Source organism: Pyrgilauda ruficollis, unplaced genomic scaffold, assembly GCF_017590135.1.
Source record: "Pyrgilauda ruficollis isolate IOZ18807 unplaced genomic scaffold, ASM1759013v1 scaffold65, whole genome shotgun sequence".
NCBI lineage: Eukaryota > Metazoa > Chordata > Aves > Passeriformes > Passeridae > Pyrgilauda > Pyrgilauda ruficollis.
This window is the reverse complement of record NW_024528266.1, coordinates 3945231-3958674: the sequence shown is the minus strand read 5'-3', so window position 1 is coordinate 3958674 and position 13444 is coordinate 3945231. Positions and strand designations below refer to the sequence as shown.

At 39.0% G+C, this 13444-nt stretch overlaps 1 protein-coding gene across 1 annotated transcript in view; it reads left to right on the top strand.

The window, feature by feature from the left end:
* Positions 1-13444, top strand: part of PPP3CA (protein phosphatase 3 catalytic subunit alpha) — a 170145-nt gene that overhangs the window by 63873 nt on the left and 92828 nt on the right. The window contains exon 2 of the mRNA XM_041484246.1: positions 5783-5983. Within this exon, the coding sequence (XP_041340180.1) occupies positions 5783-5983 (201 nt within the window). The remainder of the gene's footprint in view (positions 1-5782; positions 5984-13444) is intronic.

Below are 13444 nucleotides of genomic sequence, written 5' to 3'. Positions count from 1 at the left end.
TAACAACGTGCACAGAGGTGAGACTTCATCCTTCCCTTTTAAGTTTGAGGCTCAGATCCTGTAAAGGTCTTGTGCTTCTTGAGGTATCATGGAGTTATGCTGCATGAGGACTGCTTGTAGTGTGCTGGAATGGATTATCTTAGAGTGGGACATTTCACTGGAGGAGTGAAGCGTGCTGATCAGAACACCACAGCCTTAGTGCCTGGAAACAGCATGGCAGTATGTTGGGATCAGTAGATGGTTGACACAGCCCTTCCTTTTACAAACACCGTCCTGTCACAGCTTTTGTCCAAAGTTAGGCACGCTTCTCTGAGGCAATTCTGTCTTTGCTGTTATGTTCCCCAGTTATGACTGAAGTGTCAGAATAGATTAAAAATAGTCATCGGAACTGGCATATTTGATGAAGTGTCTTTTGTTACTTTTTAAAATTTTTATAGTTTGAGCTTTTGTTCATCAAAAAATAATGCTAGCATGGCTCATCTCAGTCTTGTGAGAAGCAGTTTCCTTGCCAACCTGTAGTACCTTCTGTTTTTTCTAGGCCACAGGTGTTATTGCCTCATGTCAAATGGCCTGTTTTCCATGTTGTCATCTGAGATATCTGTGAAAGGAACTCCTTTCTCTTTTCTGTCTAAATTTGGTATATGTGGGCTTTGTTGAGGTATGACTCTATTGTCTGCTCCCAATTCGGTTCACATACAGGTGCTGTTACTTAAAGGTGTCTTCATGTAACATTCTTTTTGATGGACTCTTTCTTTCTTTTTGCAGTATTGACTGGCTTGCCCAGTGAAAACCTCAGCTTTCTGTGAAGCAAAGTGCCTTGCATTTAAGTGATGTTAATTTAGTTATGTCTTTTAGCAAATATGGTTGTGAGCTCTTACGATTACACTGCAAGAACTGGTTGGCAATGAAGAAAAATTCATGCTAAATTTCTATAGGAATCCTCATAGCTGCTTTTTATTTTATACTGTAGATTTATTTTTCAGATTCTAATTTCCAACACTTTCACCATCTGGTGAGCAGATTTAGTAAAAACAGTCCTCAAATACGTCATGTCTTAAAATAGCAGGTGAAAGCTTGATCTTTTAGAGAGAGATTGCCAATTCCAGTGCCTACTCTAATGACAGTAGCTAACGTAAAATGAAACCTGATAGCTTTTGTTAGAAAACATCAGAACATGTGTTCCACTTTTAGCTCCACTGAGATGATTTTGGTTTGGCTCTTTTGCTGTCATATAAATAGTTGGAATTTTTTTTTTTAATCAGGTGTAGACATATTTCCCTGCCAAGTACACAAAAAGCTGATAAGAACTAGCACATGGTATGAATGCTATAGTGCAACATTTTATGTTGAGAAGAAATATTGTCTTCTGAATAACTCAACTTTCTGTATGGTACTCCTAAAGAAATACCTGCTAAGGAAGTAATATGCAGGTTAAAAAAGAGATCACAGTGATTCAATGTGTTGGAATGGTTGAATCTGTCTCCAGAAAACTTGTGTATGGAGATGAAAGCGTTATCCATGTGGTGCCTGAGGAAATCTGTTGAGGGGGGATGTTTGTCACATGAGAATTCCATGTCTTGCATGGCTGGGCATCTTTGGCAGTTCCCTTTCCTTTTTCCACTGCTTTGGTGAGCCCTGCACTGCCTGGGGGTTTCACCCTGTTCCCCTTCAGCAGCTGTGGATTGCAGTGACTCATCTTGTTTCAGTCTGTCACCTGAATTAAGGAGACTTCTTGAAAAAAAAAGTCATAGTTCCTTCCCCTTAGGTTCATAGAAACCAAGTAAACCAGAAGTTCATAGGCAACTGCACAGGAATTAGGTAATGTTAAACTCATGTCTTTAGGTTGAAAAGTTGATCTTCGGCTGCGGCTTTGTGTTGCCGCATAGGTTTTGTCAGACCCAATATGGTGCAGAAATGCAGAACTCCGATTAAATAGTAAAAACTCCAGTATGGGTGTTTATTGGTCAGCAGGAATGCTCAAGATTATGCCATATGTTCAAACACATAATAAAATGGGTATAGATTTTCAAAGTCATACTACAAAACCTGTTAGTTAACTATTAAAAGTGTTCCCGTCTTTAGAAAATACACTTTTGTTGGAGTTTCGGAGATGATTTTTATCACAGTTCTAGAAAACTTTTATGCATACTGAATCTGAAGGTTATGAAGAAGTAGATGCAAAAAACCCCAAAGCTGCAGAGTGACCTTTTAATTTTTTGCACCTGTGGCATAAGTGTCAATGTGTTTAAGAACTTGTGCTCTAGGCGTGGCTGTAGTGCAAATGTTTCTCAAAATGGAGAATTGCAAATTGCTGTCAGACAAATGCAGTGCATTGGGTTATTGAGATATTAGCAGATGTTATTGGTGTGTTTTCCTTACAAGTAAAAAAGCAAACATATTTGTCATAAAAGCATGGTGTGCTATAGCTATGTACAGCCATGCAGTATAAGTTGCATAAAATTATAGGACAAACATTACAGGGGGAGATAATTTAGGAACTTGAACATTGATGAAAGAGAGTTTTTCTTATGGGCAGCCTCCTCTGAGAGTATTAATTTAGTGTACAGCTTCATTTTAAAATGAATATATATAAACAAAATAATGCTTGCTTTGCCACATGCTTGTATTTTATTTATGCGTGCACACATGGTCCACTCTAATTAAGCAGAGCTCTTTATGGTTTATTTATTTGTTCCAGAGAGACTGCTTAATATTTGAGAGAAACAGTAATGATGTCTGACCTTTGCAGTGGCTGTGTTAGCAATGAGATGGGTTTTGCAGGAGCCTGCAAGAGCAGTAAAAGAACAGGTTGATCTTTTCCTCCATTTGCTGGAACATGCTCAAGAGACCTGAAAGCACAAGTGGAAAAATCCCTATTAATAAATGGTTAAAGAGAATTCTCTTGTGTTTTCAGATCTCGGGAGAATGTTACTGACAGGCTGAGGTCAAGGGTTTTAAACTTTGTTTCTTTGCATTTGGTTGTGGTCCATGTTTTATGACCAAACCACCAGGGTAGTATTTCACTTGGCAAATAGTTGTTTGTTTTTTAAGGCAATATAAAGAAAGTAATGTAAATGAGATGGACACCAGTCCAGGTTTTAAGTTTTACAGAGTATGATTAGGCATGCATGAGTCTTGTGTGGTGGTCTTGTAGTGAGATTTGTCACTAAACTTCTGAAAATAGTTCTTATATGTAGATGCACATTTTATTGCCTCTCCCCTTTTTATGGCCTTTGCTTATTACAGATTCCTGCCTGTTTTTACAAAAACATCCCCTAGGCCTGTGCCATGGCGAGGAGCTCAGTGCTGGCAGTTCAGTCCCCCACTCCTTCCTCTTCCTGCCTTTCCCTGGTGGCCTCCTCACCCAGTTCCGTGCTCTTCCTCACTGTGTGTTCTGTGTGCACAGTTGGTGTCTGATGAAATATTAGGGTTTATTTCTGATAAGAGTCAAGTTTATTGCATTTGTTGTTATTTACTTATATATGCTAATACAATAGGTTTAAAAAAGCAGAAAAAGAAAAAAGGAGTGGACAAACAGATGGATTCCTTTGTATTCAAATGGTAACATTGCTCTCTATAAAGCAATGGAAGTTAAATGTTTGTTGTATGTATAAAAGGCTTTTGGTTGATACAGGCATTTGTGGCTGTTACTAGTAAAAATGATGTTTAACTGACTTCTGCATGAATGTGACCATTTCTTACATTGTTCTTCTGTGGAAGCTCTGTGTATGTGTACATTCAAAGTTAATATTCTCATAATGGAAGATGCAGTTTGTGGTCTATTCAGTCACTCATGTTTTTGCTAATTAATCATGAATCATCTGCTATTGGAACAGTACCTTTTTTTCTTTAATTAGGTACGGGTACATCTTTGTTAGAACTCTGCCTGCAGAACTCTTACAGTGCTGTAGCATATGTCATTTTTTTCTGTATCAGTAGGTTTTGTGTCAAAGCTTTTGTTTGCTATTGTTGTTGCATCTGTGTTTTGCTCTATATTATAAATGTATAAATCTCCTTTCAGCACAGAAGCATATATGGTAGCTACCGCAAAGTACTGGTGCACTGCATAGGTTTGTGCATTGTCATGCCTTTGAGGAGGAACAGTGGTTTTTGTCTTGCTAAGGAGTGCAAGCTAATGGTATGTGCTTCTTCCAGTCAAAGTGATTGCAGATATGTACCAACTTTTCCCTTTCCTCCTTTCTCCACGACGGAAATGCAGGATCATTAGGACTAGGTAGCCTTCCAGGGTTTTGAATTTGTAAAAAGAGGGTTTGGAGAACTTGCGGTTTGGAGAACTGCTGAGCTATCACGCACTTTCTGTTTTTTAGAAAAGATTATTTTTTTTCTGTGTTGCATAATAAATTGTTTATATCATAAATTTTCACCTTTTTCCTCTTTTGCCCTGTGTGTAAGTCTGAGAGCAGTCAGCCTTTAGTGTATTTCAGACACCCCACCAGATTATTTCAGTGAATGGACTGCTGAAGCAGCAAAAGGGAACGAAAACAAGATTGAGGTGGGGGGAAAAGCATTTTCTGAAGCTGTTTGTGTCAAAAATATCAGTGGAAAATAACTCTTTTAAGTGAAATATTTTATTTTCTGTTCTGTTACTTCTGGTAGTGTAAGAGAAAGAATGTTGGGTCTGAACTAATAATGAGTGTGAGTTACGGCTTTTTGCAGTCCACTGATGGTGAAAGTAGAAGAAAACTGAAGCTAACAGATATATTGATCTGCTGTGTTAGGGTCTCATATCTTGTGATGGGGTGAAGCTGCCAGTAAGATATTCCACAGGGGACAAGACCCTTTGGCAGCGACAGGATTGCACTGCAGATGTGACCAGCTGAAACCAGCCCTGTGGCCAACTCCTGCTTGGAGCTCTGGAACAACCTGACCCTCTTGCATCTGTAGCAGGGATCAGGATAATTACACTGTGGCTGGTGAGGCGAGTGCTGCCTAATGGACTCCGACTGAACTGCAAGGGAAAGAGGGTTAAGCTGGGATAATGTTTCAGCCTCATCCTGGCAACTGACAGCATCGCCTCTGAGCCTTCTTGCTCCAGCTCCAGGAGAGCAGGAACATAAAAGTTTATGCCTCTGACCTTACTTGAGGACAGTATGCTGGTTGCTTCCATGTTGCCAGGACAAGCTTAAATAAAATTATCCATTTATTTCCAACTTCAGTCTGATGCATCCTCTGCACTGTCCGTGCTGGAATGGTCTATTCAGCATTGGTGGGTTTCAGATGTAACTTGTGCAGCAAGCTATTACTTATACAGGGAAAGCATCTTGCATCCCTCTACCCAAAGCCATTAGAGAGAGCTCTGTCTTGGTTTTAGAACTTCATTTGGAGTGTATCTATGCATGTCCATGCACAGACATTAAATATAGCACTTGTTTGTGCATTTCATGCTGTTAATGAAAGGAATGCCAATGTTGTCTATTTCTACCAGAGCAGTTTAAACTCTTTCCCTCCTTTCCCTGGTATTCCCATGTCTTTTGGGGGATTTACTTGGAGGTATCTACCTGTAATTATGGCCTAAATACTCCTCTCAATTTTTTATAAGCATTAATTATTTCTTGCACGTGTGAATAATATATCTTGCAGAATACACAGAATTTAATGGGATCTTTGGGAGTCTATGTACAATTTAAACCACAAATTGTAAGAGGCAGTAGAGAACCTTTGGTAACCTTGTTCTGCAGCAGAGATGTGTTTTGAAATGTGTTAAGTAATAGAAGCTTTTCTGTAAAGAGTGACCATATATTTTTTGGTTTTTTTCATCTAGCTGTCCCATTTCCTCCAAGTCACCGTCTCACAGCTAAGGAAGTGTTTGATAATGATGGAAAACCTCGTGTGGATATCTTAAAGGCACACCTTATGAAGGAAGGGAGACTGGAAGAGAGCGTTGCTTTGAGAATAATAACAGAGGGAGCTTCGATTCTCCGCCAGGAAAAGAATTTGCTGGACATAGATGCACCTGTCACAGGTTAGTGTGGAGTTACGGTGATGAGAGGAGTGGTTGCTGGCTGGGACATGTTTGGTAATGCATTAGTGTGTGTGGATTCCTAAGGCACTGAAAGGCAGCTTGAAAATCAGTTGTCTTCTCCAATACTTGATTCACTCTTCGTCTGCTACCACTGGATAACGGAGTCCATCAAGCAGCTTGTAATTTAAAGGAAAGGATTACATCTGCTGAGACCTGTCTGTTTCTAAGGCTGGCAACATTTTTAGTCTTTAGGAGAAAATTAGAACTACTTTCTGAAATGTGAAAAGTTACCTGGCCTTTTGCACCAGGTATTAATTGTGTAATTGATAGATGTTATTTATCATAGTAGGACTATGATTCAGCCATACAGACAGCATTGGGCTCTGGATGTCATGAAGTTCAGCAAGGCCAAGTGTAAGAACCTGTACATGGCTTGGGGCAATCCCAAGCGCCTATAAAGGCTGGGCAGAAAATGGACTGAGAGCAGATGCGATGAGAAGGACTTAGAAGTGTTGGTGGATGAGAAGCTCAGCATGTCTTGCCAATGTGCACCAGCAGCCCAGAAAGCCAGCTGTGTCCAGGGCTGCATCAAAAGCAGCATGGGCAGCAGAGCAAGGGAAGGGATTCTCTTCCAGCCTCTGCACTGGTGAGGAGACCCCACCTGGACTCCTGCATCCTGCTCTGGGGCTCCTGACATAAGGAGCCCATGAACCTGTTGGAGCAAGTCTAGAGGAGGTCCACAAAGATGCTCAGGGTGCTGGAGCACTTCTCCTCTGCGGAGAGGCTGAGAGATCTGGGTCTGTTCAGCCTGGAGAAGAAAGGGCCTCGGCAAGACCATATAGCACCTTCCAGTACCTGAAGGGGGCCTGAAGGAAAGAGGGAATTCTTACAAAAGCATGTAGTGACAAGGCAATGGGGAATGTCCTCAAACTGATAGATGGTGGGTTTAGATGAGATATTAGGAAGAAATTCTTTCCTATGAGGGTGGTGAGACACAAGCCCTGAGAAGTTGTGTATGCTCCATCCCTGGAAGTGTTCATGACCAGGCTGGATGCGGCTTTGAGCAACATGGTCCAGTGGGACTTGCCCAGCCCATGGTGGAAGGGTTGGAACTAGATGGTATTTAAGGTCTTTTCCAACCCAAACCATTCTGTGATTCTGTGAGGGAATTATGGTGTCAGATTTAGTGGAAATTTTAATTAGATGTTAAGGAAAATAAGAAGTGCAGAAAAAATTAGCAGTTTGTGTTGCCTGGGGGATTAATGAATTGTGCTGGTTGCAGAGCCCATCCTGCCTTGACTATCAAACACTACCACCCACTCATTAATCCTCAGGAAATGCCTTATTTTTGAATTTCCTTCTCTAATTGTCTCCTGCCTCTGCCTGCATTCTGAATGTATGAATGCATTTGCTTGCTCTAATGTGGGTCCTCCCATATTTTGTTGTTGCTACTAGATATGAATGCATTTTTGACAACTAATTGATCTGTGGCATAGAAAGTCAGCTGGGGGGAAAAAGATACCTAATTCCAGCCAGTTTAAACTATGAAGCCAAAGTATAAAACCTGGTTTAAGAAGTCAGGTCCTTTCATCACTTTTGCTTCTCGAGAGCTCTGATAAAAGTACAAGAAACAGTCATTTACTGCAGATGAAGGGTTACCAGTTTTTATTATCAATACTGGTAGCAGTCACCAAAAACTACATGGAAATAATAAAACCTTCATTTTCAGGAAACCTTCTCTGGAGCTGAGTGTAGTGTCTGGACTAGAATGATGCACAATTTATTAAAGCTTGTAATTTTAAAAATGACATCCAGCTTGAGGATTGTAGCTTGACCTGGAGAGGTAATGTGTATCATTTTTTATGTAATAATTAGCTTGTCATGGTGCTGTACAGTTCTGATGGAAAAGATGTCAGTCATGTTGCAGCTCCTGGATGAATAAAGAAAACAGAATGAATAAAAGGGCCCTTAGTTGACTGAGAATAAAGTTCTGCAGATTTTTTTTTTTTTTTTCACATTTCAGGATAAATCGAAGAAATTCTGGAGGTGCAGTAACCTTGTCCGTAACTGAAAATGCAATTTTCTGTGTCAGACACGCATAAAATTCTGCCTTTTTGTAGAATTTTTTTTGGGTGTCATTTTTACTTTTTTTTTTTTAAATCCATTGAGAGATGTAGACTGTAGGAGGACAGCTCTGGTGTGTTGTGTTCCAGCTGATCTCCATAAGCCTGTGTTTAATGTTCTCTCTCTCTCTCTCTCTCTTTAATTTTTCTCTTCAAATTTTTTCTTAAATGCATTTGAAGGTGTTGGAATTGTTCTGAATTGTATTTTGGGGATTAATCTCCTGAAGTTTACCCCATTGTATAACACTGGTATAATATAAGTCTTTGATTCTTTTTTTCAGTTAAGCCTACACCTTGCTTTGTTCCTGCCTTTGAAATTATTCTCATGCAGTGATTGTGATACTGCAGCATTCTTCAGCATGGCTGGTAGCTACTTTCTTTTAAGCCAGCACAGGAAAGCTGGGCTCCTGATGTGTGTTAGCAGGGTAGCTGAGAAAGTGCTAATCTTCTGTATGAACAAACATGAAAGCTGTAGTTATGAAAGTGATCATCAAAAGAAGGAGGAAGTTAAATTCTGAGGGGGAGGTTGAGAAAGCTTGTGAAGCATGGTTGTTGTGGGCCTGGCAATTTTCTTTGTATGAGTAGTATGACAGCAGGTGACTGGATCAAGAGAATATCAATTGACTGATGATGTAGTGCAAGTGCCCGGTGTACAGGCAGTCAGGAAGTAGCTATGCAGTAGAGGAAAGCTTTTTTCGAACATTGGGAAGAACAAACAAAACCACTGATAGAGTGGATAAGAAAATAAATTTTAGGATTCAATACAAGAGAAGCAATCTTTTTGAAGAATCACAGTCATAAACCACTAATAAACCCCCCTAGTATGGGATTCTTTGTGGGTGAAGCATTCATATTTTAGAAATATATTCCTGTCATTGGCTTGTAAGATGGTGGTCATCAAAAAGAAGAAAAATAGAAGAGTGTAACTGTAGAAGTAACAGCATTGTGGATTATTAGAGTGATATACTTGATAAGTGTTAAAGAATATGGAAAGTTCTTTCTTAAAGCCTTGTGCAACCATCCAGTCATATGAAATTTCACTTTTTTTTTTTAAGGGGTGATAAAATTGTCCTCAGAAGCAGTATCGGAGTTCTGTTTATAAGTGTATGTGTGCAATAAAGTGGGTACATACAAGGCCTGAATTTGAGTGAGAAAATGATAATTGGGTGTGAGTCATGCAAAGAGCCTTAATGTGACATGCACAATCAATTATTTTGCATTTATGTATAAAACTTACTTTGTATCTGTGCTTAGCTGGAACCATCAATGTGATTGCCGTTTGAATTAATGCATTTTGTTTTCAAATTTGGCAAGGTTATAAGCCTTTTGAAGTATTCCTGATGATCCCAGTTGTGAGCATAGCTCAAATTGTCTTTGTTTGCTCCACACATGCACAGTTCACTGCAGGTCTGGCTTACAGGCACGGTGAGCTGTTCCTGCAGTTACACTGGGCTGCTGCTCACTGGTAGGAGTATGAACTGAGCCTGAAATAAGAGACTCCACAAGTGCTCAGCTATCAGGACTCTTCTTGCATTTGGGAAATGATGAGGCAATGTTGTCTTGACTGACTTCATCTGTAACCTCTTCCCTCGGAGAAATACAGACTTCATTTGAAGCTTGTGTGTTTAATGAGGTTGATCTACCACTAGACTACAGGTGTTCAGTGGACAGATGTCTTTATGGCAGCCTCAGGATTTCCAGTCCTGTGTTATGTTCATAACAGTATAATGACAAATGGAGAAATTGGAGAAATTGGCTCATTATTCTTGTTTGGGGGTTTTTTGGTTTGGTTTTTTTTTGTTTTTTTTTTTTTTTTTTTGTTTTTTTTTTGTTTTGTTTTTGTTTTGTTTTTGTTTGTTTTTTGTAGAAGGCTAAGGAAGTATATCTCTGAATCACTCTGATGGCAGTGTTTACTGAAGTCACACTCCAAAGTACACTTGGAATGCTAGATTTATGATTGACTAAGTAGCCTTATTACAGGTTTATTACTATACAGAGTGATTTTGGGCAAGTGATATACACTGCCCTTTCTTTGCATGATGACTGACTGCATGGTTTTATGGGCTCTCTCTTCCAAATCTAAAATATGCTGCTTGGCTACTGACCATTCTTAACTGCATGTCAAGCATGTGTCCCTTTGACTTCAGTGCATGGGTGACTTTCTCTTTATGCTTTAATGTATACCTCCTTAAATGACATACATAACTGCAGGGTAGACCTAGACTGTAAAATGATATATTTATGTAATATCTATCTTATCTAATGTCTATCATTGCACATCTTTGCTTGTACTTTTTAGATTATTTCCCTTGAGGACATTGTTAGATTTACAGATAAGAATGAAAATAGCATGATACCTCTTGCACATATGACTGCACAAGTGAATAAGCTTGTAAGATATATATTGGTGCTTTAAGTCTTTTTTCCCTGTTAATATCTATTTTTAAAGTAATCAATGTGTGCTCTTTTTTCTTGTCACACTTGCTATATCTCATTTTTTGTGCTTAGTGTGCAGTCCTTTTAGCTAGTTTTGCCCATCAGTACTAAGGAGAGTGTCCTCCAGTAAGCTACGAACACTAAAACCTAAGTCATATACATCATTATAAAACTGTGCTTTTTAGTATGTGTACTGAAATATAATGTATGAATGTTACTGAAGCAACTGTCTGTGTATGGATATTTTCAATTCTGTTTGTGTGGCTGCCCCACCAGCAGTGTCCCTGACAGTGCTTTCTGGCTTGGTGGCTTTACCTGGGCTTTGCACAGGCACAGGGCCCAGCATCTGTTACTCTTTCACTTGAAAAAAAAATTTAAAAATGGAAAATAGGTAAAGATAGCATATAATTTCATTCTAAACATGCTTCGTTGAGGAAGTCTTGACTCTCTGTTAGCCTGTGTGCAAAGCTTTCTGAACTGCCAGGTGCATGCAGCTTGGTAGATGAAGAGAGGAGAGCATCGGGGGAGAGCATTGGGGAAGACAGAATAAAAGCTTATTCTTGTAGTGTAGAAAGTTTCTCAGTCTCTACAGAACTCCTTGGCCATATTGTTTTCCTCTACTAGTCCTGTTTTTTGCAGCTCCCGTGTTTATGGCTGTGGTAGGTGCAAGGAAACCACTGTTTGCAGAGCCTTCCTTGCTACTCCCTTTGTATCACATAATGTAAGGTGGGATGTTTGTATCCTGTAGGTTTGGAACTACTAACCTTGTGCATGCTAAGGGGAAATATACCCACTTGCACTATTATTGCAGTGTCTTTGGGTGAAAAATTCCATTGGCTTGGTTGATGCCACAGCAATATGGAGATCCAACTTTAATACTTGAAATGCTTGTAATGTTTGTGCCTTTGTGAGTACACAGTTTTTGCAATTCAAACTCTAAACTGATGAGAGGGAAAAGGTTGTTGGCATTTATGACAAGCCTGTGTGGGAACAACTGTCACAACTTGGGTGACCTTTGGAAACTTTTGTGTGTTACAGGACCATAAAAACTAGAGGGAAAGCCCTTTCCTGCCAGCATGTGCCTTTATGATCTGTGAGGCTTCCAAATATTCTCTAGGTACATTATTCCATGGAATGGAAGGTTGTCCTGGGCCTGAATTTTTCTTCATGTCCCACATATATTTTTTCCTTTGCCCAATTTCTCTCATTTGGTAGCATGAAATAATATCAGTAGGTTGCTAGTGCTGTGCAAGCTAAAATTTTGTAAACAGCAAGAATTTCTAGCTCAAGTGATCAATGCTAAGATGAGTTAATAAAAGTATTTATGCCCACATTATAGTAAAAGAGAATAGCACTTAAAATTACATTGAATTTAGTATGCATGTGGATGATCTGATCTAATCTGAGAGTCAAACTAAACAGATTCTTTTTGACTTTTACCTTTGAAGCAGTTTAAGATAAAATTTCAGCATGGAAAATTAAAAAAAACCTATGTACTGTGACCACTGTTGAAGAAACTATTGAATTCCCAGAATATGTGTAACAAAAATTTTTACATATGTGCCATGAAAAAAAATCATATACATCATCAAATTGTAAAGTGGTTATATGGCTGGTGTCTTCAGACTGGTTTGAAGCCTAGATACCTGCAACTTTTGAGGATAAGAGTTAGACTTTTCCCTTCTTTGCCATAGGACATTGAGTATGGTTATCTTGAAAAAGCATTTTTAATTTTGTTTGTAGCACTAAGAGTGATCGTGTGATGGGGTCTGCCCTCAGAACAGGACGCTGGTTACAGTAGAACTCTTCTTCTGTTTCTTGGAGATGCATGAGAGTTGCAAATGCTCCTGGTATAACTATATCACTTTGAGTTGCTCTGTTACCAGTAACACCTGAGACCTGCACATTTCTGCAAATTAGTCTCACTCTCAGGTTTAGTAGCCTGCAGTTAATTCTCCTTCATCATAGGAAGGTTAACTTTGCCTGGAGTGAGATAATGTTTGAAGTGAACTTTGGCTTGTTTCTTTCTTAATATCCATTCACAGTCTCATTTGCATAGGTGAGATTTCGGCAAAACAGGTTGCAACTGGGAAGTGGAGGAAAGGGAAGGTATTAATAGCACCACCTACTCTTCTATCCATCTTGAACACAAATGATAGTCCAGTTGTTTTTAAATGTTTTTACTGTATAAGAGCAGATAGAAGAAGAAAGCAGAAGCAGCAAGAAGAAAGCAGATATGCTTTCTTGAATTAATTAGACTTTATGAAGAAATGTTTGCCATAATTTTTTAAAATATGTTAGATATCCTCTTTTCTCAATGTAGCATAAACGCAGTTTGCTGTTGCACAATTATTTTCTACTATGTTATCACTGTTGAATGTCATTAAACTACAGAAAACCTGCATTTAAACTTATGTTTAAAGTAATTTACCACATAAACATACTGTTGAACAGCTAAAGTGAACTTGATTGGATCCTTTATTTGGGTTGCTGATTAAAACTGACACTACTCCAGCTATTTTGCATGCTTTATTGAGAACTCATAATGCATCAAATCACTTGTAGCTTAAAATCTGATTCTTCTGTAAGAAGGTGAAGATATAAGGCTGTATATAATCAGATTTTTTTTATGTGTTCCTTCCCTAAGTGCTTCTGTTGGTTCCACATATAGATTGAAATATGTGTGCCTGCATCCCTGGTAGAACAAAGCAATTGTGTCTTGTAGCTTAATTGAGCTGCTTCAGCCATTAGCATCTGACATTTTGGCAGAGCTGATGTTTTCTAGTAGCAGCTGCTTAAATCTATGATTATTGCCAAGACAGTGGGTACTACTGGTGGTATTCTTTACAACTTCCTCAGTTGTTCTTATAAATGATCTATCTATGGTTCACTTTATTTGGTG